The sequence below is a fragment of the Dipodomys merriami genome, unplaced genomic scaffold (assembly GCF_024711535.1).
Source record: "Dipodomys merriami isolate MVZ:Mamm:240054 unplaced genomic scaffold, mDipMer1.0.p SCAF_400, whole genome shotgun sequence".
In the NCBI taxonomy this organism is placed as follows: domain Eukaryota; kingdom Metazoa; phylum Chordata; class Mammalia; order Rodentia; family Heteromyidae; genus Dipodomys; species Dipodomys merriami.
The window spans coordinates 734,092-758,261 of NW_027205605.1; the positions used below are offsets into that span (position 1 = coordinate 734,092).

General features: G+C 47.4%; 1 protein-coding gene across 1 annotated transcript in view; it reads left to right on the forward strand.

The window, feature by feature from the left end:
• The window catches only part of LOC138806573 (probable E3 ubiquitin-protein ligase HECTD4), a 128,782-nt gene that overhangs the window by 85,454 nt on the left and 19,158 nt on the right, over nucleotides 1-24,170 (forward strand). The window contains exons 36-56 of the mRNA XM_069991997.1: nucleotides 172-452; nucleotides 630-819; nucleotides 2,390-2,471; nucleotides 3,983-4,185; nucleotides 4,288-4,423; nucleotides 6,329-6,511; nucleotides 6,950-7,114; nucleotides 7,731-7,900; nucleotides 8,913-9,028; nucleotides 10,566-10,669; nucleotides 12,022-12,183; nucleotides 12,301-12,449; nucleotides 12,837-12,916; nucleotides 13,182-13,345; nucleotides 15,507-15,744; nucleotides 17,172-17,308; nucleotides 17,720-17,846; nucleotides 19,409-19,546; nucleotides 21,126-21,262; nucleotides 21,646-21,806; nucleotides 23,792-23,973. Coding sequence (XP_069848098.1) covers nucleotides 172-452; nucleotides 630-819; nucleotides 2,390-2,471; nucleotides 3,983-4,185; nucleotides 4,288-4,423; nucleotides 6,329-6,511; nucleotides 6,950-7,114; nucleotides 7,731-7,900; nucleotides 8,913-9,028; nucleotides 10,566-10,669; nucleotides 12,022-12,183; nucleotides 12,301-12,449; nucleotides 12,837-12,916; nucleotides 13,182-13,345; nucleotides 15,507-15,744; nucleotides 17,172-17,308; nucleotides 17,720-17,846; nucleotides 19,409-19,546; nucleotides 21,126-21,262; nucleotides 21,646-21,806; nucleotides 23,792-23,973 — 3,305 coding nt within the window. The remainder of the gene's footprint in view (nucleotides 1-171; nucleotides 453-629; nucleotides 820-2,389; nucleotides 2,472-3,982; nucleotides 4,186-4,287; nucleotides 4,424-6,328; nucleotides 6,512-6,949; nucleotides 7,115-7,730; nucleotides 7,901-8,912; nucleotides 9,029-10,565; nucleotides 10,670-12,021; nucleotides 12,184-12,300; nucleotides 12,450-12,836; nucleotides 12,917-13,181; nucleotides 13,346-15,506; nucleotides 15,745-17,171; nucleotides 17,309-17,719; nucleotides 17,847-19,408; nucleotides 19,547-21,125; nucleotides 21,263-21,645; nucleotides 21,807-23,791; nucleotides 23,974-24,170) is intronic.

A 24,170-nucleotide genomic window follows, 5' to 3' on the forward strand; every position in this document is an offset into this window, starting at 1 on the left:
GCTGAAGAGCTGAGGGACAGTGCCCAAGCCCAGAGTTCAAGCCCCACAACTGACCAAAAAAAAAAAAAAAGTGCCAGGTCCACTTATTTAAGGTCATCCAGGAAGCTCTTTTCCATGACTGCCGGCAGCCCTTCCAGACGGGGTTGTGAGCTCTTCTTGCTCCCTTTATAGGAGTCACATAGGAAAAGCCATCCTGAGCCAGCCAGCGTGTGTGTCCAAGCTCCTTTCCCTGCTGCTTGACCAGCGGCCATCTCCAAAACTGGTCCTGATCATTCTCCAGCTGTGTCGAGCAGCCCTGCCTCTGATGAGCGTGGAGGACTGTGGGAACGTGGAACTCCCACCCTGGAGCTATTCTGTCCCCTCCCTGAACAGTGAGCAGGAGGATCCTAGCGATCCAGCTTCCAAGATTGCCTCCCTGCTCTTGGCCAAGCTGGCAGACTATGTAGTCCCAGGTGAGGAGCTCCTGACCAGAGGGTGGCATAGCTCCCTTCTGGGTCCTGTGTTGAAGGAGGGAGACTGGGGGAGACAGGGAGTGGGAGGGAGCTTCCTTGAATGAGCCTCTCATAGTTTGGGAAACTGCTCAGGCATTACTGCAGTTTTTCTGAATGGGCTTTGATTTTTGCTTTAAGGATGTCAGACAGTTCTTTCCCCAACTGCTTCTGAACCTGATACCACACTGACAAAAAGCAGTCCCAAGAACTCCTTAAAAGGAGATAAGGATCCTGGAGAAGAAAGCGAAGCAGTGGATGGCAAGCTCTCCATCTTTATTCACAAGCGAGAAGACCAGTCCTCTCATGAAGTCCTCCAGCCGTTGCTAAGGTGACTATAGTGACAGCCACACTGTGTGTCGATGGCTCCTCCCGTGGCTCAGGCCTTCCATATCACCACTGTGACCCCTAAGGAAAAAGGAAGAAAGTGAAACAGAACTGGAACTCAGATCTTGACCTCTGGTTCAAGCTCTGAGCCTAACACGGGGCTTCTCTAAGGTGTGCCGTTGCCTGTGTGCTGGACACTCACACCACGCATTGTCTGTGACGAGGAATCATGCAGCTGGGTTTCAGCTGTTGCCATCAACAGATATAGTGGGAGGGAAAGAAAGGAAACACTTTTTTTTTTTAAATTGTGAAAATACTGTATAGAGGGGTTACAATTACATGGGCAAGATAATGAGTACATTTCTCATCAAGCATTGTTGCCTCCTCCTTTGTTTCCCCTTCCCATCCCTTCCCATCTCCCCCCCCATACCTCCCTCCCCCTCCCCCTGCCAAAGTTGTAAAGTTCGTTTTTCGACATAACGACTTGTACATCTCATTGTTGCAATGGGTCCACCTGTTTCCCTATTTAAACCATTCGTTTTTTCCCTTAGGAAACGCTTTTTAAAGCTTTAATTCCTTGACAGATGAGTGATAGGATTGCACAACAGGAAGCAAAAATATTGTTCAAATATATCATAGATCTACAGAGCCTTGCTAGTGGCATCCGGGGCACCAGGGAGGCCTACTGAGCAGCACAAGGTGTTTGTGTGAGGGGTAACAAGGGCTCTGGCCCTTTTGTCATTCTCATAATGAATTCACTGTCAGCCAAGATGGCCTTGCCTCTGTAGGGTCACCACAGGTTAGTTTAGGCAGAGTAATCGAGAAACTTTCTTAGCATTGCCAAAATCACAGACCAGATCTGGTGAAGACATTTGTGGAGCTTGTTGGGGAGGTAGGGGGAACAGAGTTACTAGGCAGAGAGAACTGGTCCATGCTGCTGCCACAGCTCTTGCTGCCCCTGTGAGACGGAGGGAGCTTTCTGCGAGCTTTCTGCTATTTCCGGCATCAGGCTTTCCCTGCAGCTGGCTTCAGAGCACCCCCACTAGTCAGCTCTTGTGTGTGCAGCATTTTCACATAGCTTCTTAGAGCTTCACCACAACTAAAAATAGCTGTTGTTTGTGGCTCTATATAAGTGCTATAATTGTGCAGTAATAAATTGTTTCCTTTTTGGAAAACGAAGCCTCTATCTATGGATTGCCTGTTATTTATTGAGTACTACAGATTGAACTCAGGGCTTCTTGTACTGTACCACTTGAGCCATGCCCCCAGCACACTATGAGTTTTAAAAGCCAGTGTTAGCAATTAAAAAAAAAAAAAAAGAACCTCGGGGAAGGTACAGAGGGAAGGGATAGTAGGGGGAAAACAATGGAGGGGGTAACAATGCCCAATAGGAAGTGTACTCATTACCTTACTCATGTAACTATAACCCTCTGTATAGTATCTTTACAATAAAAAAATTTTTTAAAAAAGCCAGTGTTAGCATCTCAGAACAGCCTGATCCTGACCGTGCCTAGCAGCACATGGCCATGAGTATTGCCCTCCTGGCTGTTTACTATCTTCCTTCCCCTTTGCAGTAGCTCAGAAGGACGACCCTTCCGACTGGGTACTGGAGCCAACATGGAGAAAGTTGTGAAGATGGATCGAGACATGACCAAGGTAATCCTCACAGGGGACCTGCTCAGAAAAAAACCTATAATGAAAGAGCCTTTGACATGCTTTAGATCTTCAAGAGAAATCTTTTAAAAATTAATGCAGCCAGGTATGGTAGCAGGTGTCTGTAGTCCCAGCTTCTCAGGAGGCTAACATAGGAGGGTCATGAATTCAAGATAAATTTGAGATCATGTCTTAATGGGAAAGAAGGGAGGGAGAGGGAGAAAAAGAGAAGCCAGGCATGTGTGGCTCACACCTGTAATCCTAACTACTCAGGATGCTGAGATCTGAGGACTGCAGTTCGAAGCCAGCCCAAGCAGCAAAGTCCATGAGACTCTTATCTCCAATAAATTACTCAGAAAAAGCTCAAAGTGGCGCTGTGGCTCAAGTGATAGAGCACTAGCCTTGAAGACAAAGGGACTCAGGGATGGTAGCCAGTCCCTGAGTTCAAGCCCCAGGATTGGGGAAAGAAAAAAAAGAGAACTCTTATTTTTTACTTATAATTTTTTCTTTGCTCTTTTAAAGCCTACAAATGGTTTTGAGATTACGATGATTGCTAAGAGAAAAATAGATTTTGGACTATAGCAAACAATTTATAAAAATGTAAAATAAGCTGGGCGCTGTTGGCTCACACCTGCAATCCTAGCTGCTCAGGAGGCTGAGATCTGTGGATCACAGTTCAAAGCCAGCCTGAGCAGGAAAGACTTTGAGACCCCTATCTCCAGAAAACCAAAAGTAGCACTGTTGTTCAAGTGGTAGAGTGTTAGCCTTGAGCTAAAGAGCTGAGGGACAGCACCCAGGCCCAGAGTTCAAGCCCCACAATCGACAAAAATAAACAAATAAAAGCAAAGACGTAAAATATAAATACCCATTATTGTCAAGGTGAGGATAAGTAAACTTCTCAAATGACCAAAAATAAATGAATAACATGTTCTTCAGAGTTTTATTTGGAAAATAAATGAAATAGGTTACATCTATCCATAAATAGAAAATTAGTTAATGAAATTCATATATTTGAATAATGAAATATACAACTATAATAAAGTATATGATAAACTGAAAAGTGCTAAAAGCAAAATGTAAAGGCATATAATAGGACCTATAATTGTGGAAATCAGAATTTGCATGGACAAAATCTAGAGGACTCAAAGTTATCTCAAATACGCATGGAAATTTAACATCATACACACAATACTTTGTTTTGATTTATTTTTCTTTTTGCCAGTCGTGGGGCTGAACTCGGCCTGGGCACTGGCCCTCAGCTCTTCAGCTCAAGGCTAGTGCTCTACCACTTGAGCCACAGCACCACTTCTGGCTTTTTCTGCTTATGTGGTGCTGAGGAATCGAACCCAGGCCTCATGCATGCAAGGCAAGCACTCTACCACTGAGCCACCTTCCCAGCCCTGTTTTGAATTTTTTAAATGAGCCTGACTTGCTTTGGTAATGGGGGAAGAGTTTTAAAGGGCATAGAGCTGACAGAAGTAAAATGAGTAATTAATGTCTTAAACTGCCCCCAGGGTGGCTGTTGTGAAGTCATTACAGAAGAGGCCACCGCCGCCCTGCGGAAAGCAACCAAATGGGCACAGTCAGGCCTCATCGTCAGCGTTGGACCCCCTGTGGAAGCCCTCAACCCTGAGACTGTGAGTGGACTGTCCACAGGCGATAAGAAGAAAACTGCCCAAACTTCCATCTGCCGAGAGAGGAACTCAGAACTTGCCAGGTAAACCTTCTGCTTTTTCATGTGTGTAAAGAATATTTCTCTCTGATGGTACACTTGGAGCCATCACTGGCATTGACAAGTCTTCTGTGTGGACACTTGCAGGACTGACCCCGTCCGCCCCTTTATCAGCGGGCACGTGGCAAATAGCATGGCTGCAGAAGTGATTGCCCTGTTGCACAGCTTGCTAATGGCGCCTGAATCAAATGCTGCTCAAATATGGACCACAACGGCAGAAAAGGTCAGTGTGGGCTTGCTGATTAACTGAGCAGGCACCTGCATTAGAATCCTGCACAGCAAGAGACATTTTATTTCATTTTATTTTATTTTAGTTGGTCCTGGGGCTTGAACTCTGGGTCTGGGCGCTGTCCCTCAGCTCTTCAGCTCAAGACTAGTGCTGTACCATTTGTGCCAAAGTGTCACTCCTTTTTTTTTCTGAGTGGTTTATTGGAGATAAGAGTGGCATGGTCTTGCTGGGCGTGGTGGCTCACACCTGTAATCCTAGCTACTCAGGAGGCTGAGATCTGAGGATCTCGGTTCAAAGCCAGCCCAGGCAGGAAAGCCTGTGAGACTCTTATCTCCTATAAACCACTAGAAAACCCGAAGTGGCTCTGTGGCTCAAGCAGTAGAGCACTCACCTTGAGCTCAAGAGCGCAGGGACAGCACCCAAGCCCAGAGTCAAGGCCAGAGACCGACCAAAAAAATAAAAGAGTCTCATGGTCTTTTCTGCCCAGGCTAGCTTTGAACTGTGATCCTCAGATCTCAGCCTCCTGAGTAGCTGGGATTACAGACATGAGCCACTGGTGCCCAGTCCTTTTTTTTTTTTTTTTTTTTTTTTTTTTTTTTTTTTTGCGCTGCTCCTGGGCTCTTCAGCTCAAGGCTAGTGCTCTACTACTTGAGCCACAGTACCACTTCCAGCTTTTTCTGCTTATATGGTGCTAAGAAATTGAACCCAGGGCCTCATGCATGCAAGGTCAAGCACTCTACCACTGAGCCACCTTTCCAGCCTACATTTTTTTTTTTCAGTCCTGGCATGGGGTTTGAACTCAAGGCCTGGGTGCTATCCCTGAGCTTTTTCACTCAAGGCTAGCATTCTACCACTTTGAGCCACTTCTGCTTTTCTGATGGTTAACTGGAGCTAAGAATCTCATCGACTTTCTTACCCAGACTGGCTTTGAACTGCACTCCTCAGAGCTCAGCCTCCCAAGTAGCTAGGATTACAGGCATGAGCCACCAGTGCCCAGCACAAAGGACATTTTAGTAGGATATGAGTCAGGTATACTCATTGGCATTTTCCCCTGGCATTTGTTTTGACTGAGTAGCTTGAGCTCTGTTCCTATTTGTCTCCTGTCCTGCTTGTTCTAATTTTATAGAGGCCAGGACAGTATCCTCAGAGAGAGAATGGTAGTCTTGTTTCTTCTTGCTTACATTTAGACTGGTATTGACATGTGTCTTGGAGGTCATGTGCAGTGTACTCAGGAGGCCCAAGGGCATCTTCTGTGTGAGTCCACTGCCTGAGTCTTGCAAGTAATTGGTTATTACAGCAGTGTTCCAGCTGCCCAGAACCAGAGCTCTGTATTGTTCCTCCTTTTCATGGTGGTTCTTCAAATGACCACTTATGACATGGCCTGAAGGTAATTGCACGTTAAGATGTGGGCAGTATACTGGCCTGGCTTTCCCTTAGATAAATGATTGCTTCTTTTTTTTTTTTTTTTGTCGGTCGTGGGGCTTGAACTCTGGGCCTGGGCACTGTCCCTCAGCTCTTCAGCTCAAGGCGAGCGCTCTACCACTTGAGCTACAGCGCCACTTCCGGTTTTCTAGTGGTTTATTGGAGATAGGAGTCTCACGGTCTCTCCTGCCCGGGCTGGCTTTGAACCGCGATCCTCAGATCTCAGCCTCCTGAGTAGCTAGGATTACAGGCGTGAGCCACCACCACCCGGCTGATTGCTTCTTTTAGTAGCTTTAGTAACAGGTTTTTGATTCTTCTACATTTTGTCTGATGACATAAGGTACACATGGGGGAAAATGCTGCTGGCCATACCTGATAGCTTTTGGTCCCTCCTATATCCAGAGTGCCTTCAGGATACTACCAGACCCAGGCACTGTTGTGGACACTTCATCATCCTTGGTATCTTCTTCTGCTTAGGTTCTGTCTCAGGCATTGATGTACATTCCACAGCTGGGGAAATATGCAGAAAGTATTCTAGAAAATGGCAGCAGCAGTGGCAGAAAACTGGCCAAACTTCAGAGAATTGCACGCCAGGCTGTGGCTGCACTGTGTGCGCTGGGAGGCTTTAAGGAGACGATTAAGATCGGATCTGAGGTTCAGGTAACCAGCCATCCCATCCTGCCCCAGCCACCCCAGTCATTGTTTCCATGTGTAAGCATCCTAACAAGTTGGACCGGTCCTTGGCCCTTTAAGCTAAGTAATGAATCTAAGAAGCTCATGAATTTTAATTCACAGTATGCTGTGCTTTATTCAGGTACTAATGAAATATGGTATGCTAAATACAATATCTTTGTCCTATAATGTCAGTAATGTTGTTACTATTTTAGAATTGAAGGTCTGTGATGATACATACTGTCATCACCTTGCCGTAAGATCGTGGACCTGTTTTCATCCATGCTCTGGGCATGGCATCCACGCTAGAATAGAGAATTATTATAGCACAGATAATGATGACAGTAATGGATTCTTCCATTTTTCACTTTGGATAGCTGCTTGCACATCAGCAAGTGGGCGGTACTAATACACTTCTGTCTGCAGGTTTTAGGTAGAGGAATATCAGGAAGCATTGGAGTCGTGGCTTCTATCAATGAGCAGGAAGGCATAGCTACTGTCAGATTCCCACCCATCGACTGTCGAAAGACTTCGCAGGCATCCGACACCTTGACCATTCCGTTGTCTAGACTCTGTGTTCCAAGATCAGAGGTATGGTAAAATGTCACTGCAAATGTTTACTGTACTGAAATGAGCAATGATTCTGTGCCTATCAGAGAAGCACAAAGACACCGGGGTCTTGAGTTTTACTTGTTATGTATTTATGTATTAGTTCTAGGTATTTAATAATTACATTGGTGTGACTATATAAATACATATGTATGTATGTATATTTGAACTCAGGGCCTCATGCTTGCTAGGAAGCTGTTACTGCTTGGACCTCTCTCAGCAATCTTTGCCTTCATTATTTTTTGAGCTTGGGTCTCCCATTTATGCCTAGGCATATCGAGACATGATCCTCCTAGTTAGGTTTCCTGCATAGTTCGGATGTACTACCACACCAACTATTGTTGAGACAGAGTCTTGTTTACTTTTGGCTCAGGCTGGCCTTGAACTATAAGATCCTTCTGATCACCACCAAAGTAGCTGATATTATAGGTGTAAGTTGACCCCAACCTGTGCAGCATAATTTGTTTTTGATAGTTTTGATCTGGTTTGCAATTTTCTGTGTTGACTATTTCGTTGAAAAACTGAGAATTCTGGCTAATGCTAACACCTTCCTTTCCTATACAAGTCAACTGTGACTTCTGCTCACTCCACCCCCCAGGCACTGCCTCTTCATAAGCTGTCCATCACCGAGAAGGTGGTCCAGGCAGTCCAGTCTATGTTGTTCCCTCAGGAGGGAAGTCTCTCTATCCACACCTCCCTTCCTGCCACTGGGGATGGGGCAGCACCTGTGATGGCAGTAGTGCGGCTCCTGGCTGAAATCAGAACAAGGTGAGCCCTTCCCCATGTTGCCTGCATGCAGAGGCAGGACCAGGGAGGCAGGGCTACTGGGTGGGCCCTCCTCTCTCCTTCCCCTTTCTGGGCCCAAGGCTCAGGCTAGTGAAAAGCAGCCACCACTGACTTGTGCTCTGCTCACCAGTCTGTGGTTCCCTGATTGTTTCCTCACTTCACAGTGAAATCAAGCCAACAGAATAAACACTTGAAATGTGCTGTGTAGAATATGTAGGCACTGCTGCCCTGCTTGTTCTGTTGCAGGATTAACGGTCACTTCTTTCTGTGTTGTCATTTGGCAGTACTACCACACCCAGCTAATTCTGCCACTTTCTAAGATGGCTAAGCCACATTAGTATCTATCTGGCCCCTCCTTTTCCCACATGATGTCTGGAAAATCAGGACATTCTGGGTGTTGGTATAGGAAAGAGAAGCAAGTCTTCCCACTCAACAGGAGTATTGAGTTTCTCTTTTTGACATATTGAGTCAAGTGAGAGAAATCAGAGCAGTTGTACCCAGCTGCGGGATTCCTCTTGCTTGTGGAGTGGACATGGTACAGAGAAAGCTCAGAAGGCTCCTCACCTGCCTGTATCTTCAGCTAGCAGACATTTCCCTGCAGCCCCGTGGTTACCATGTGACAAAGTTACACCATCCTCCCTTAAATTCAGATGCTCCAGCTTTCACATAAAATGGCATATACAGCACTTGTCATGTAATTCAGTCATCCTCAGTCCACTTCATAATACCTGGTGCTGTGGACCATGGAAGCACTTGTTACACTGCGCCCCTTAGGTGTGGAGACAGACATCTGCACGTGCCTAGTGCAGATGCAGTTGTTCACATGTTTTCTATCTGATATAGGATGAATCCTCATGCCCACATCAGTCCTATAGAAAAGCAGGGAGCATCAACAAAGGGACAGAGTTGGCTGAAATGTTTTTCACAGTTAACTTTTTGAGAAAAAGAACATGGATTGATCATTTTGAAATATTATAAATCTTTTAACATTAAGAGCATGCCTGGTCATGGCCCAGCTGTTGGAAGACAGCTTATTTTGTGAAGAATTCATACAGCAGTGCCCAGCAGCTGTGGAAGTCCTTAACCTAGTGGCCCATGAATGTAGTGCTGGTGAGTACCTATGACTCTGTCCCCACTTGTGGGCTGAGTCTGCTCAGCGCCTGTGCAGTTTGACTGTGTCCACACCCACATCACTCAGCTGAGCTCCAGACGTGAGGCTTCCTCAGAGCCACTCTCACCTGAGACCTTGGAGTTGAGCGAGGAGCTGCTACCCTGGCAGCAGATACGCAGCCCTCCTCAGCCCAGTAGCAGGTGTTGGCAGAGCACTTTGTGTTCTCCACTTGCTTTAACCCAGTGTTTCTCTTCCCCTGTTGGAACTGTTGGTGAGCTCTCATGTAGGCACATGCCCTCTGACTGTTGCATGTTTTCTGATTGCTGAGTTATAGGAGTTCTCTGTGCATTCTGCATACACTAATCCCAGATCAGAGTGGCAGACATTTTTTCCTATTTTATGTATTGGTTTTTATTTGCTTGACTTGAACTCTGGGTCTGAGCTTCTGTTGTTCAAAGCTAGTACTTTACCACTTGAACCACAGTACCACTTGCAGCTGTTGTTTTGAGTAGTTTATTGGTGCTAAGAGTCTCATGGACTTTCTTTCCCAAGCTGGCTTCTAAGCATGATACTCAGATCTCAGCCTCCTGAGTAGCTAGGATTATAGGTGTGAGCCACCAGTGCCTGGTGAGCCACCAGCACCCAGCTTGATTACATGTTGATGATGCTTAGTTTATCCCATTTTGTTTCATTACTTATGCTTTTGATGTACTTTTTAAGAACCATTAGTTTTTAATCCACAAATAGTGTCTAATCTAAGGTCTTTAACTTAGATTTCTCTATAAGAGTTTTATAATTTTAACTACAGGGGTTTCTTTAGGTGTTTGAGGCATAAGAGGCATTTCTAATACCTCTAGCATTTGACTTTTCTAGACCTTCATAGACTCAATCCACCAGAATACCCTTCCTTCTTTGTCTACTGAAATTTTGTCTTTTCTGAGATGTAAGCTTATGCTGTCTCCATGAGGCCATTTCAGGTCCTGGATTGAAGTCATCGTCCACTCTCCTGTCCTGGGCCCACATCTGCAGACTCCTACTTCAGAGAGAGAGAGAGAGAGAGAGAGAGAGAGAGAGAGAGAGAGAGAGAGAACATGTGCATCCACATCTTATCATAACTTTGTGCTTTCCAGCATCTCACAGTGTGACTGCTTATAAGAGTTATTCAGTATGCAGTCATTTTTTTAAAATAATGTAGAATTAAAGGGTAACAGCCTTCATTTATTAGATAGTAAGAACAATAGCTCTCATTTATTGAGACTCTGAGGCATAGGGATTGTTACATCCTCCAGTTGGAAGTGAGGTAGAAAATACCAGTAATGGAGCCAGACTCTGCACATAGGCAGCTGGATCCAGAGCATGCTCTAGCCTACCATGTGCTGAGGTGCAGTAGACACAGTGGGTGGGCTCAGGGTGTATGTGTCTTCTGTGAGGATTTCCATGATTTCTTTATGTGACTCTTACCATGGAGGTACTGCGCGGAGTGTGCAGTATCCTCTTGGTGGTGGGAGTGTTTCATAGGTCGATTCCCCTCCACAGGTGAGCGGCTTGCAGTTGTGGAGGTCCAGTGCGAACGACTGAGGATGCTGTACCGGGACTGTGCTCGGCCCCCACCGCCTCCCCTGCAGGCTGACCGGAGACAGGTGAGTCTTCAGTGCCTCACACCTGCCACACTGCAGCTACTTATAAAGAATGCCAGGCAGCAGGCCATCTCTATCATGATCATAGAGGGCTCAGCGTACAGCTGAAGTGGTAGAGTATTTGCCCAGGAAGCACGAGGCCTCAGGTTCAATCCTAGGACTACTAAAGGAAAGAAGGGAGGGAGAAAAATAGGAAGGAAAGAAGCCAAATGCCAGTAGCTCACACCTTTAATCTTAGTTACCCAGGATCTGAGGATTGCTGTTCAAAGCCAGCCTGGCCAGAAAAGTCTGTGATACTCTTATCTCCAATTAACCACCAAAAAGCTGAAAATCGAGCTCAAGTGATAGAGTGCCAGCTTTGAGCAACAAAAGCCTAAGGACAATGCCAAGGCCCTAAATTTAAGTCCCAGTTCTAGTACAAAAAAGAAAATGCTTTGTCTGATAGAGAAGCCTGAAATTTCAATGATTATATTAACTATTATGGAAGTGAAAGAGTGAGGGAACCAACCCCAACAGTATCATCCGAGGCGCTGTGCTTAGCTCTGAGCTGCATATCCAGTTGTAGGAATGTACCCTCTGATTAGAAATTGAACCAAATTTGTCCTCTAACTAGGAGGTAGTCTGTAAGGATGAGCTTCCCTGGTGTAAGGATTGAAGCATGTGTCAGAATTCAGGCCATGTTTCTTTTAAGGGAAGAAAAGTGATGCTTAAAGGGAGAAGGCAAAGAGCAAGCATGAGAAGGAGAAGCAGGGAACTATGAGCATTACCTGTCACAGTTCAAGGCATGGTTATTTTTAGGGAACAGGGCTAGACATAGAAGGGATTCATGATGTAAACTAATCAGGTTCCCTTTAGAGAAAAAAAATAGGTAACACTTTTAACTATGTATATAGGGCTGGGCTATAGCTCCAAATGTTGTCCCAGCATTCTTTTTATTTTTTTATTTTTTTGGGGAGGGGGTTCCGGTTGTGGGGCCTGAACTCTGGGCCTGGGCGCTGTCCCTCAGCTCTTCAGCTCAAGGCTAGCGCTCTACCACTTGAGCCACAGTGCCACTTCCGGCTTTTTCTGCTTATGTGGTGCTGAGGAATTGAACCCAGGGCCTCATGCATGCAAGGCAAGCGCTCTACCACTGAGCCACCTTCCCACCCCATGTCCCAACATTCTTGAGGCCCTGGCTTCAATACCTAGAGCTACCAGAAAGGTTAAGTAAATGTATAAATATATGTGAGTGTGTGTATATGTTTAGTGAGATTTTAACACCATCAGATAAAAATTATTTCTTCTTTGAGAAGACAGTGGGATTTATGTCTGCAATTGTGTTGACTAAGGCTTTCCCTCCTCTCTCCTCCTCGCAGCCCAGAGAGATCACCTGGAGCCCCTCTAGAGTGTTCCCCCCAGTGCGCGCCTGCATGTTCTCATCCCACCTGACCTCCGTCACCTTCCTGGCCGACCCCAGCGCTGGGGGAGGTCTGCCCCGGGGCACTTTCATCTATGCCACCTCGCCTCTGCCAGTGCAGGTGAGTCCACGCGCCAGTCTTTGCAGGTTCCTCCTCTGCTTCACCCATGAAAGGAGGAGCAGGTGGCAGGGCCCTGGGCAAGCCCTCTGACTGTCACCTGTGCTGGTGTCTCTTCAGGCCCCATCCTTTTACTGGGAAATTGAAATTGTTTCCTATGGAGACACTGATGACGACACCGGACCAATCGTTTCCTTTGGCTTTGCTACAGAGGCAGAGAAACGAGATGGGGCGTGGACCAATCCAGTGGGCACTTGCCTGTTCCACAAGTAAGTGGCTGCTGCTGCTTGTAGTCTTATAAAAAGGAAAAGTGGGTCCCTGTGGTAAAGAACAGGAGCGTCCCTCGAGTCACAATCAAGGTGGGTCTTTCAGCAAGGTTGAGGACTGCAGCACGCTATTTTCCTCCCATACATGCTGGCACAGGTCCTTCCGAGCTGTCCTGCAGTCCTGCTTTCCTTCTTCCACATGTACCCAAACCCATTGCAGTCTGGGTGCAGCCATGACCTTGGGATGCTAGAGGAGTTCCACCAAAACCTCTCTCCTCAAGCATGGGGATACATTTGCATTTGGGGAAGGCTGAAGCCTCCCTTGACCTCCTCTCTCTCACCTCAGGGAGCAAGTGAGTCTTGTTTCTGACCTGCTTCTTTCCTTCCCAGCAATGGCCGGGCTGTGCACTACAATGGCTCCAGCTTGCTGCAGTGGAAAAGCGTCCGCCTAGATGTTACTCTGTCTCCTGGTAAGTGACAGCTGGGGCCTCCTGGCCCTGTTTGCTTCTGGGGCCCCAGGCATGGGTCTACCTGGGTAGGAGTTAGATATATTGAACAACTTGTCTTCCAGTGAAAACCAAACTCTTGTCACGGCTGTCCCCAAGTTCACGCCCAAGGCCCCTACCCTTTTTGCCTGTCTGGTTAGCATAGGCTTCTCTGCTTTTGTTCACATGTTCATACATTGCAATGGGAGTTCCTGATGATCTACAATATGGAAAATGTTCTCTGCCATAGGTGATGTGGCAGGAATTGGCTGGGAGAGAACCGAAGGGACCCCGCCTCCTCCGGGACAGCCAGCCAAAGGCCGGGTGTACTTCACATACTGTGGTCAGCGCCTTTCACCGTACCTCGAGGATGTCTCGGGTGGGATGTGGCCTGTGGTTCACATTCAGAAGAAGGCAAGTTCCTTTGCAGGGAGAGTAGAGCAGATTCTTCCTGGTTAGGAAAGGAAGATGCTGTTGTGCTGTTGTATGAGCCAGAGTTGCACGTGATAGCCTGAGTGAGTCGGTTCCTTTCCGTCAACCCCACAGCTTTGGACTGGGCACTGCTCTGTCCTGAACTGCACTTAGCACCGTGTTCTCTTGACTGTCTCGAATGTTGGGAATGTTGGCCCTCTTGGGTCCTCTCAAAGCTTGGAGGAATCCAGCATTCCCATTCTAGCCTCCTGGGCTCCTGTTGTTTTCCCTAGAGCCCCAACATCATATGCTTAGGACATAACTACTGATGGCATACGGCTCAGCCCCAAATCCATATCTCCACCCAGACCACACTCAGATACCCATCCCCAAATACATGTGGCTCAGGGACCAAGCACTTGCCTAGCATGAGTGAGGCCTTCAATTGCAGTCTGAGTGCCACAAAAAAGAAAAGATTCTCCAGATCAGTCAGTGCCTTCCTATGTCACTTGCTGTAAAAAGTCTCTAATGACCTATAAGGTCTGTAGGACCTGGCCTATGTCATGTCTGACTGTCCTTCATCTCATGAAGAGTGATATTTTTTTTTCGTTTTATTTGTTTGGTCAGTTTGGGGGCTTGAACTCTGGGCCCACGCACTGTCCCAGAGCTCTTCAGCTCAAGGCCAGCACTCTACCACTTGAACCACAGTGCCACTTCCAGTTTTCTGGTGGTTAATTGAAGATAAGAGTCTCATGGATTTGCCGGGCGCTGGTGGCTCACGCCTGTAATCCTAGCTACTCAGGAGGCTGAGATCTGAGGATCCCGGTTCAAAGCCAGCCGGGGCAGGAGAGACCGTGAGACTCCTATCTCCAATAAACCACCAGAAAACAGGAAGTAGCGCTGTAGCTCAAGTGGTAGAGCGCTCGCCTTGAGCTGAAGAGCTGAGGGACAGCGCCCAGGCCCAGAGTTCAAGCCCCACGACCGACAAAAAAAAAAAAAAAAAAAAGAGTCTCATGGATTTTCCTGCCCAGGCTGGCTTTTAACTGTGATCCTCAGATCTCAGCCTCCTGAGTAGCTAGGATTACTCAGGCTGGGTGCCGGAGTCACCGGCACCTGACATGAGTGAATTATTTCACACAGCATTTCTCAGCCTTTTCCATCCCTTCATTCCACAAATACTATGATGTGTCAAGCACTGTATCAAGCTCTATATGTAGAATGATGAGTGAACCATATGGCGCCTGTCTTCATAGGATAGTAACAGAGGAACTGGACATTAGATTATCACAGAGGTGTGTGTGTGTGTGTGTGTGTGTGTGTGTGTGTGTGTGTGTGTGTGTGTGTGTGTGTGTGTGTGTGTGTGTGTGTGTGTGTGTGTGTATAAAATCACAAATTAACAAATATTGGGAATGAAAATATTTGTCTTTATGGAACTAAGAATTTGTTCTTTGAAGAAGTGCTGTTAGGGCTGGGAATGTGGCTTACGGTAGATTGCTTGCATAGCATGCATGAAGCCCTGAGTTCAATTCCTCAGTACCACATAAACAGAAGAGCTGGAAGTGGTGCTGTGGCTTAAGTGGTAGAATGCTAGCCTTGAGCAAAAGAAGCCCAAGGACAGTGCCCAGGCCTTTACTTCAAGCCCCAGCACCAGCAAAAAAAAAAAAAAAAATTAAGCCAGGTCTAGATATTATCTAGTTTTAACTAGACAAAGTTGGAGGAAAGAGTATTCCAGGTGGAGGGAGCAGTATATGTGCAGTGATGTCAGGCAGACAAGATTACTGTTAGCTGCGGGTGGTGACACCTTAATCCCAGCACTGGGGAGGCGACGGCAGGAGGATTGTGAGTTCAAACCAGCCTGAGCCACATAGATTTATCCCAAAACAGAGGAATGAGTAGAGTGAGTAGGGAGGAGACTGAGAGTAAGGTAGGGTGCAGTCACACCTGTCCTTCATGGCTGCTTTCCCTGGGCTGCTCTGATTGGATGTTTTGCTATTGTTTTGGTGGTACTGGGGTTTGAACTTAGGGCTTCAAGCTTGCTAGGCAGACATATTATCACTGATCCATTTAGTCCTGATTTGATGCTTAATGAAGTACACTTGAAGTGTTATAAATAAATAGAAATAAACCTAGGTCATTTAATCATTGATTTCATCCCCTTTTCTAGAACACCAAAACTCGAGCCAACTTTGGCTCCCGCCCTTTTGCTTATGCGGAAGGGCAGGCCCACCGCAATGCCGCCGACCTGTGCACTGACCTGGCAGAGGAGATCAGCGCTAACTTCGAGGCCTTGCCCTTTGCCATGGCATCTGACAGTGACAACGATGCTGGCACCAGTATAGCATCAGACCCAGGCACCCATGGGCCACCATGCCGGATTGCTGCTGTGGCCACTGCTCAGCAACGTAAGCCACTCCCCATCCCCCACGGGGACCCCACTGCTTTGGGAAGGGTAAGTGCCTGGCCAGCTCCTAACATCAGAGGCTGTGGACTTTGGTGTCCCATAATGATGGGATGACAGGCCATGGTGAAGAACCAGACACAGGAGAAGGGCACACTGAAAGTGAACTCCCTTGCAAGAAGTCTGCTGAGTTGTGCCAGCATAGTAGTGTGGACTGCTAAAAACCTGAACTGTGGGTTACTCATTTTTAAGAAGTTGGGGGTTAAGCCAGAAGTGGCGCTGTGGCTCAAGTGGTAGAGCGCTAGCCTTGAGCTGAAGAGCTGAGGGACAGTGCCCAGGCCCAGAGTTCAGGCCCCACAACCGGACCAAAAAAAAAAAAAAAAGGACACATAGCCGGGTGCTGGTGGCTCACGCCTGTAACCCTAGCTACTCAGGAGGCTGAGATCTGAGGATCGCGGTTCAAAGCCAGCCCGGGCAGGAGAGACCGTGAGACTCCTATCTCCAATAAACCACCAGAAAACCAGAAGTGGCACTGTAGCTCAAGTGGTAGAGCGCTCGCCTTGAGCTGAAGAGCTGAGGGACAGCGCCCAGGCCCAGAGTTCAAGTCCCACGACCGACAAAAAAAAAAAAAAAGAAGTTGGGGGTTTATTTGCCGGTCCTGGCTTGAACTCAGGGCCTGGGAACTGTCCCTGAGTTTCTTTTGCTCAAGGCTAACACTATACCACTTGAGCCACAGCACTACTTCTAGCCGTTTTGGTAGTTTATTGGACATAAGAGTCTCATGGAGGGCTGGGAAGGTGGCTCAGTGGTAGACAGCTTGCCTTGCATGCATGAGGCCCTGGGTTCGATTCCTCAGCACCACATAAGCAGAAGAAAAAAAAGCCGGAAGCAGTGACCTGCTTTTTAAAAGTATTTTAGAGCTAGAGGTGTGGCTCTATTGCTTGGAACACTTGCCTAACAAATGCTAGACCCTGAATTCAAGCCCAGTGCCACCATCAAAAAGACTGAAAAATGTTTTAAAGCTGAGGTCATGAATATTAGAATTCCAGTTGTAAAATTTAGTGAGTGCACTAAATTCTGTCCTGATTTTGAAAGTTTTCAAATAATCACTAAACTAAAACTGTCTGGAAGCCCTGGTTGGCCTGAAGGATACTGATTGATTTGCAAACTAAAGTAACTTTGGTGCTTTTTCATGATAAAGAACTCTCCAAATCTCCTCTGACATGAATAAGTCATATCCAAAAGATGATATCAGGCTTCAGGGTAATCAGATACTTGGTTATTCCGTGTTGCTGTGCTTTGAAATGTCTCACTCTACAAGGAATCTAGTTGCTAGCATGCAGGTTCAGAGTCAATGAGGTTTTGCTAGGGAGGAGTTGCTGATTTCTCCAGCTCTTGCTTGGAATTTGCTCTGGTCATGCTTTGTTGCAGAATACGACAGTGACACCTCCTGTCATTACAAAGTTGAACTCAGCTATGAGAATTTCATCACCTCTGGCCCAGACCCTCACCCGCCTCCCATTGCCGACGATGAGAGTGATGATGATGACGATGACGACATCCCACAGGTGAGAACCAGTGGCCTGGCCCAGGCCTGGGCAGTTCTCACTCAGCTCCCGGTGTCAGGACAAGCTTGGGGACTGGTTCGGACATGAGGTCAAGGTCAGTGGGGTACCTTTAGCTCCTTCTTGGGCCTGGGAAGTCACCTGTCAGTTGCCGTGTCGGCTGAGCTCTGCTGCCCGGTAGAGGTCCAGGTGCTGAGGAATGGAGGACTTTGCTAGTTACTCACAAGGAAGTTCCAAATGCTGTGAGCATGTCTTCAGCCAGGAGTACCTCCCCGCATCTGAAGGGTGTTTCGGAGCAGGGTTTCCATGGCTGGCCCTGAGCGGGTTCCAGGCCCGGTGAGAGCCACATGGGGAGGGTGTGCTGCTGTAGAGGAGCTCCTTCTCAGCTCATGAGTCTCCCTCCTCCTCTTACAGGAGGACCACTACGCCCTGCTGGTGAAAGCATGGGAGACCAAGGTTTTCCCCACCATCCGAAGACGCTTCCGCAATGAGGCAGAGCGGAAATCAGGCCTGGACCAGATCAAGGGTGCTCTACAACTAGGTCTGGGCTCTTTGTTCTCCCAGGGAGACACAGGCTTGAGGGACAAGGCGGATGTCCATGAGGAAGGTGTTCCTTACATGGTGTGCCTGCCTTGACAGTGTGCTGGGGTCTTTCCCCTTCCATCAAGGGCTAGGCTTTTCTTTGTCACCGTGCTGCTATGCACAGCTGGAAGGGTTGCCATGGAAGCCATATGGCTGCTGTGGGAGCTGGGGCTTCCTCCTTCAGGAGAGTCACTTGTGGTGCCCACACAGGAAGTCAATTTGTTGATATAGAAGAGCTCCTGAAAACAGACTGGTAGGTGGTAAGCATTCCATGGGCATAGCTCTCATGCCCAGCAGTGCTGGCAGAACCCTGCCCAGTGGCCCTCCTCTTACCAGGGCCCCCAGGAGGTAAAAGAAACCACCACATCCTCTGTAGGATTTCCTGTGGTCTCCCCTCCATGTTCCCTGACTCCTGCTTAAATGATAGCAGAGTAGTATTTTCCTTCTTTTTCCTCTCCCTTCTGGAAATGTTGCAAACATGATTATTCCATAGCCTGCTGATGTCAGGCCAGTTTCTCCTTCACCCTGGCTGACAGCTCTTTGTTTAAGCACTCAGACTACACCTATGTCTTTTCACTGCAGTAGATGCGGGTGATGGAGGTAGTGTTGCTGACAAACAGCTTGCTGTCAAGGCTGTTTTTTTGCCTGTAAGTTGTTAAGTATTGTGGGACATAAAGCAGCCCCAGTAGGGAAGATTTTAAGCCCCCCTCACTGTGCTTCTCACAGTGCTTTCTTCAGCCAGGTAGTACTTGGACTATTAACAGTGCTTTTTCCCCCCCAGTAGTAGGGCCTGAACTCAGGGCCTGGGTGCTGTCCGGAGCTCTTTTCTCAAGGCTAGTGCTCTACTACTTTGACCCATAGTGCCACTTACAGTTTTCTGGTGGTTCATTGGAAATAAGAATCTCATGGACTTTCCTGCCTGGGCTGACTGAACTGTGATCCTCAGATCTCAGCCTCCTAAGTACCTAGAGTTACAGGCATGAGCCCCTGGTGCCTGGCATATCAGTGCCCATTTTTGCCCTCAAACTTAATGATACCTTCTTTGTCTGAGAGGGAAGAACACAGCAGCTGGGTGTAGTATTTCGTGCTTGTAATCTCATCACTCAAGGGCTGAGGCAGGAAGCTTGTAAGTTTGAGGCCAGCCCGGGCCACACAATGAGACCCTATGTCAATCAATCAAAACAGAGCGTATTACAGTGGTGGGTTACAGCTGACACTGAGGCTGTCTACTTCTCTAAGTCAGCAACGTGTGTTTATTATAGTAAAGATGAGCAGTACGGAAATCTGGAGAGTAAGAACTAAATGTTATTGTCACATTACTCCATGGTTTAGTTGTTACTGTGGGCTGACACTGTTATAGTGCATGTTCCTGCTGGGAGATGCAGGAACAAATAATGCGTGTACTAATTTGAACCTGGCACAGCCTTTCCTAAGAGGTTGTGTCCTTGCTTCACGCAGCGCAGTGGCACATTGCTCTGAAGGCTGGGTCTCTGGGAATTATTCAGTGTCTTCTATTTTCAGGCATGGTGGACATCGCCCGGCAGACAGTTGAGTTTCTCTATGAGGAGAATGGTGGCATCCCAAGAGACCTCTATCTTCCCACCATTGAGGACATTAAAGATGAAGCAAACAAGTTCACAATTGACAAAGTTCGAAAAGGTTCTGCTTCTGTGTCCTTCTCCTTTACCTGTGAAATTCCCCATCAAGTGAGCAAGTGCATTTTCCCAAGCAGGAGCCAAGCACGCTGGCTCTCCCTCCTAGGGTCTCCTTTCCCTCTGAATGACTTCCCTCTTCTAGCCCCTCCCATAAGGGCCCCTCAAGCATCCTGGTGGGGTATAAGAAAGGGTTTGGTCTCTGGTGGTCTTTCCCACACACCTAGATCTCACTGATCACTGGCACATGTGGGTGAGGCAAGTCAAGAAGTGTGAGGAGGAGGGGGCTGGGAAGGTGGCTCAGTGGTAGAGTGCCTGCCTTGCATGCATGAGGTCCTGAGTTCGATTCCTCAGCACCACATAAGTGGAAAAAGCCAGAAGTGATGCTTTGGTTCAAGTGGTAGAGCGCTAGCCTTGAGCTGAAGAGCTGAGGGACAGCACCCAGGCCCAGAGTTCCAGTCCCATGATCAACAAAGAAAGAAAGAGAGAGAGGAAGAAAGGAAGGAAGGACAATACTGTGAATTTCCGGAAATTAAGTAATCACTTAATCACAATCAAAAAAAAAAAAAAAAAAAAGAACCTTGGGGAAGGGAGGGAGGGAGGGGATGGTAGGGGGAAAACAATGGAGGGGGTAACAATGTTCAAGAGGAAGTGTACTCATTGTCTCACTCATGTAACTGTAACCCTCTGTATGGTATCTTTACAATAAAAAAATTAAAAAAAAAAAAAAGAAAGGAAGGAAGGAAGGAAAGAAGGAAGGAAGGAAGAAGGCAGAGCCTACACTCACTCTGTGCACACAGGTTTCCAGCTCACTTCAGACTTCTGAGCCAATAAACCACATGATTATTGTTCTTTGGGCTTTTTGGATTTTTTTTTTTTTGTACTGATCTTGGACTTTGTGCTTGCCTTTCACTTTTTCAGCTTTTGCTGTCTAGATAGCTATTTGGGGGTAAAAGTCTCAAGGATTTATATGACCAGACTGGCTTTGAACCTTGATCCTCAGATCTCAGTAGCTAGGATTATAGGTGTGAGCCACTGGCGCCTGGCTTACTCTACTCTTTTTATGGATAAATAATTCCATTTTATGGATATGCTACATATGCTTTTCATTTCTTTCTTTCTTTTTCTTTTTCTTTTTTTTTGCTGGTCTTGAGGCTTGACTCAGGGCCTGTGCTCTGTCTCTGAGCCTCTTTGTGCTCAAGGCTAGTGCTCTACCACTTGAGCCACAGTGCTCTTCTGGCTTTTCTGAGTGGTTTATTGGAAGTAACAGTCTCACGAACTTTGCTGCCTTAGGTGGCCTCAAGCCATGATCCTCAGATCTCAGCTTCCTAAGTAGCTAGGATTGTAGGCCTGAGCCACCAGCACCCAGCCCTTTTCCCATGTCTAAGTGATTTGCTTTTTTTTTTATTTGTGAATTGTCATTGTTTTCACATTATTTTGTTGTATGACCTTCCCAGCTGAGCTGTGTTCCTTTGAAGTCATAACAAGACTCAGCAAGCTGTCAAAGGCTGCAGTTGTTTCAGACCCTTTAAAACAGGTCTCAAAGTGCTGTGGCACTCCCTCCTGAAGGAACTTCTTCTTCCCAGGTCTCACAGTAGTAACCCGCTCTCCAGACAGCAATAACGTCGCTAGCAGTGCTGTCGGAACTGCTCTGCCAAAGTTTGCCATCCGAGGGATGCTGAAAACCTTTGGCCTTCATGGCGTCGTCCTGGATGTTGATTCAGTAAGTGAACAGCCACAGGTGCATTAACCCTTTTGTGTTTATTGAGGCCCGGACTCCAGTTTATATAGTATAAGCTTGCAATATGTGGTGGTTATAGCTTGGTGATTGAGCACGTGCCTAGCATGTGTGAGCCTTTGGTTTACCCAGCACCAAAAAACTCAAAAAGTATCATGACTTCCTTTTTAGTTCATTAATTTCCTCTATGAAATAGCAAGGAGGTACAAATTATGATTGCATTATCTAAAAGCCAAGACTCAGTGAGTGAGTGTGTGTGTGTGTGTGTGTGTGTGTGTGTGTGTGTGTGTGTGTGTGTGCACAAATGTGGAAAACAAAGCTGATGCTGAGGAAAAACAATAAGAAATAGTCATTCATTCCCATTATAGGTGAATGAGTTGGTGCAGGTAGAAACATACCTCCGGAGTGAAGGGGTGCTGGTACGATATTGGTACCCCATTGATATGCTGGAAAGACCACCAGCAGGCTACCGAAGGACTGCCACAAATGGGCTGGTCACACTGGACAACACCAACCTTCAAATTCACAGGTAAAATTGAGCCCTTCTTTCCCCTGGGCCCAGGCCCCACAGACTGTGTGGCCTGTATGTACCATTGTGTACCTCTGTGAGTGTCCCTGTGTGTACTGTGGGGCCTGTGTGTACCACTCAGTGTACACAAGGCAGCATCACAGATGTTCCTTCAACAGGAAGTTCAAGGGCCTAGTAACACCTGGGGTGAAGGATGGACTTTGCCCACAGGTTGTCATGGTAACCTCCCAGCCTCATGGCTGCCAGGGTCTTGGCAGGAAGCATGCTATGCTCTGCAAGTTTGGCAGGTGTGATGTCCCTGGAGAACTTTCTCCCTCCCGCTGCTCCTGGTCCAGATGTGCTGTCCCCCATGTAACACCCCTCCATGCTGTTGCCTGGTTGCCTCTCTCACTCACAAAAAATCTACCAGGGAACTATAGTAGCCTGCAAGGTGGGATCTGTACTCCCTCAAACCTCCCCCCACTTTCTGGGCTTTACATATCTGCAGAGGCAATCGCTTTCCTACCTAGGCTTCAGCCCCACCTCTTACCGCCTGCCATGGTGGGGGGTGGGTGTTGCTAGAGCTTCCCACTCCCTGCTCTGTGCCCTTCCCACTCCCTACTGTGTGCCCTTCCACAGGCATTGCCCCCTTTACTGTGGCCCCATGCAGAGCTCATTTCCATCTAGAGCTCTGTGTCACCTCCTTCCTCACATGGTGTTTTATCTCTGTGTCTCTTGCTGAGTAAAATTCTGCTGTGTGGGTATACCACTAAGCTGATGGGAATTTGGGTCTTAAAAACAATGCTACTTACTAAGCCAGGTGCCAGTGGCTCACACCTATAAGCAGAACTACTTAGGAGGCTGAGATCTGAGATCTGCATATCATATTTTGAAGCCAGCCTGGGCAGGAAAGTCTGTGAAACTTTTTATCTCCAATAAACTACTCAGAAAAAGCCAGAAGTGGTGCTATGGCTCAGATGTAGAGAGCTTGCCTTGAGCACAAAGAGGCTCAGGGACAATGTCCAGTTCAAGTCCGAGGACTGGCAAAATGATGATGATGATAATGATGATACACCAGGCACTGGTGGCTCATGTGTGTAATTCTAGCTACTGAGGAGGCTGGGGATCTGAGGATTATGATTCTTAGCCAACCTAGGCAGGAAAGTCTGTAAGACCCTTATTTACAATAAACTACCAAAAAAAGAAAAAAGAAAAAAAAAAAAAAAACCTGGAAGTGGAGCTGTGGCTCAAGTGATCTAAAGCACTGAACCATGAGCAAAAAGGCTCAGGGATAGTTCGCAGGCCCTGAGTTCAAATCCCAGGACTGGCACACACAGACAAAAATAATAATAAAAATAATGTTCTGAGGTGTGGTTCAAGTGCTAGAGCATTTGTCTGAGAAGCACAAGGCCCCGAGTTCAAACCCCAGGACTGCAAAAATACTAGAAACAGTGTTGCTGTAAAAAGGCACATGAGCTTCTGTCAGACAAACATCTTCACTTCTTTTTCCTTTGGTGCTTTTTGAGTTGGGAAAAATCAAACATGACTAGTGAAGATTTTAAGAAACAATTGATTGCTGGGGTGGGGAGGAGTGTAGTTGTGGAGGTGGGAGGAAAGGGATGTTAGGGGAAAAACAAAGGAGGAGGCAACTATGCTTAATAAGAAATGTACCCGGGGCTGGGAAGGTGGCTCAGTGGTAGAGCGCTTGCTTTGCATGCATGAGGCCCTGGGTTCGATTCCTCAGCACCACATAAGCAAAAAGCTGGAAGTGGCGCTGTGGCTCAAGTGGTAGACCACTAGCCTTGAGCTGAAGAGCTGACGGACAGCGCCCAGGCCCAGAGTTCAGGCCCCACGACCAGCAAAAAAAAAAAACAACAACTTATTTTTTTAAAAAGTGATTGCTGAGGTGCAGAACTTGAACCCCACCAGTCCTGGAGCCCACCCACTGGAGGGGTGCAGGGGTGAGGTACACAGTACCATCCTCCCACACACTCTCTCCCCTACAGAGAGCTGCTGCGCTGTGAGGCCTCCCTGGCCAAGCTGTACTGCCGCGTGGCCCTGCTCGGCATCTTCGCCCCCAAGCTGCCACACTCATTCACCCGCCTCTTCCACATCCCTGCCGTCCAGGACATCACACTGGAGCACCTGCAGCTGTTGTCCGATCAGCTCCTCGCTCCTCCCCTCCCCGGTAAGAACCAAGAGTCTTGGCCACATTCTCACTCTGAAAAATGGAAGTGTCTCATCACTCGAGTCACATAGTGATCTACCAAGTTCTCCCTGAGCCTCCTCAATGGTGGGTCCAGAACAGTGAGTGTTTAGGAAAACCTAGGCCTGCTGCGGGGCCCTGCAAAGCAGAGAGACCTCAGGCAAAGCTCACGTGTCTGC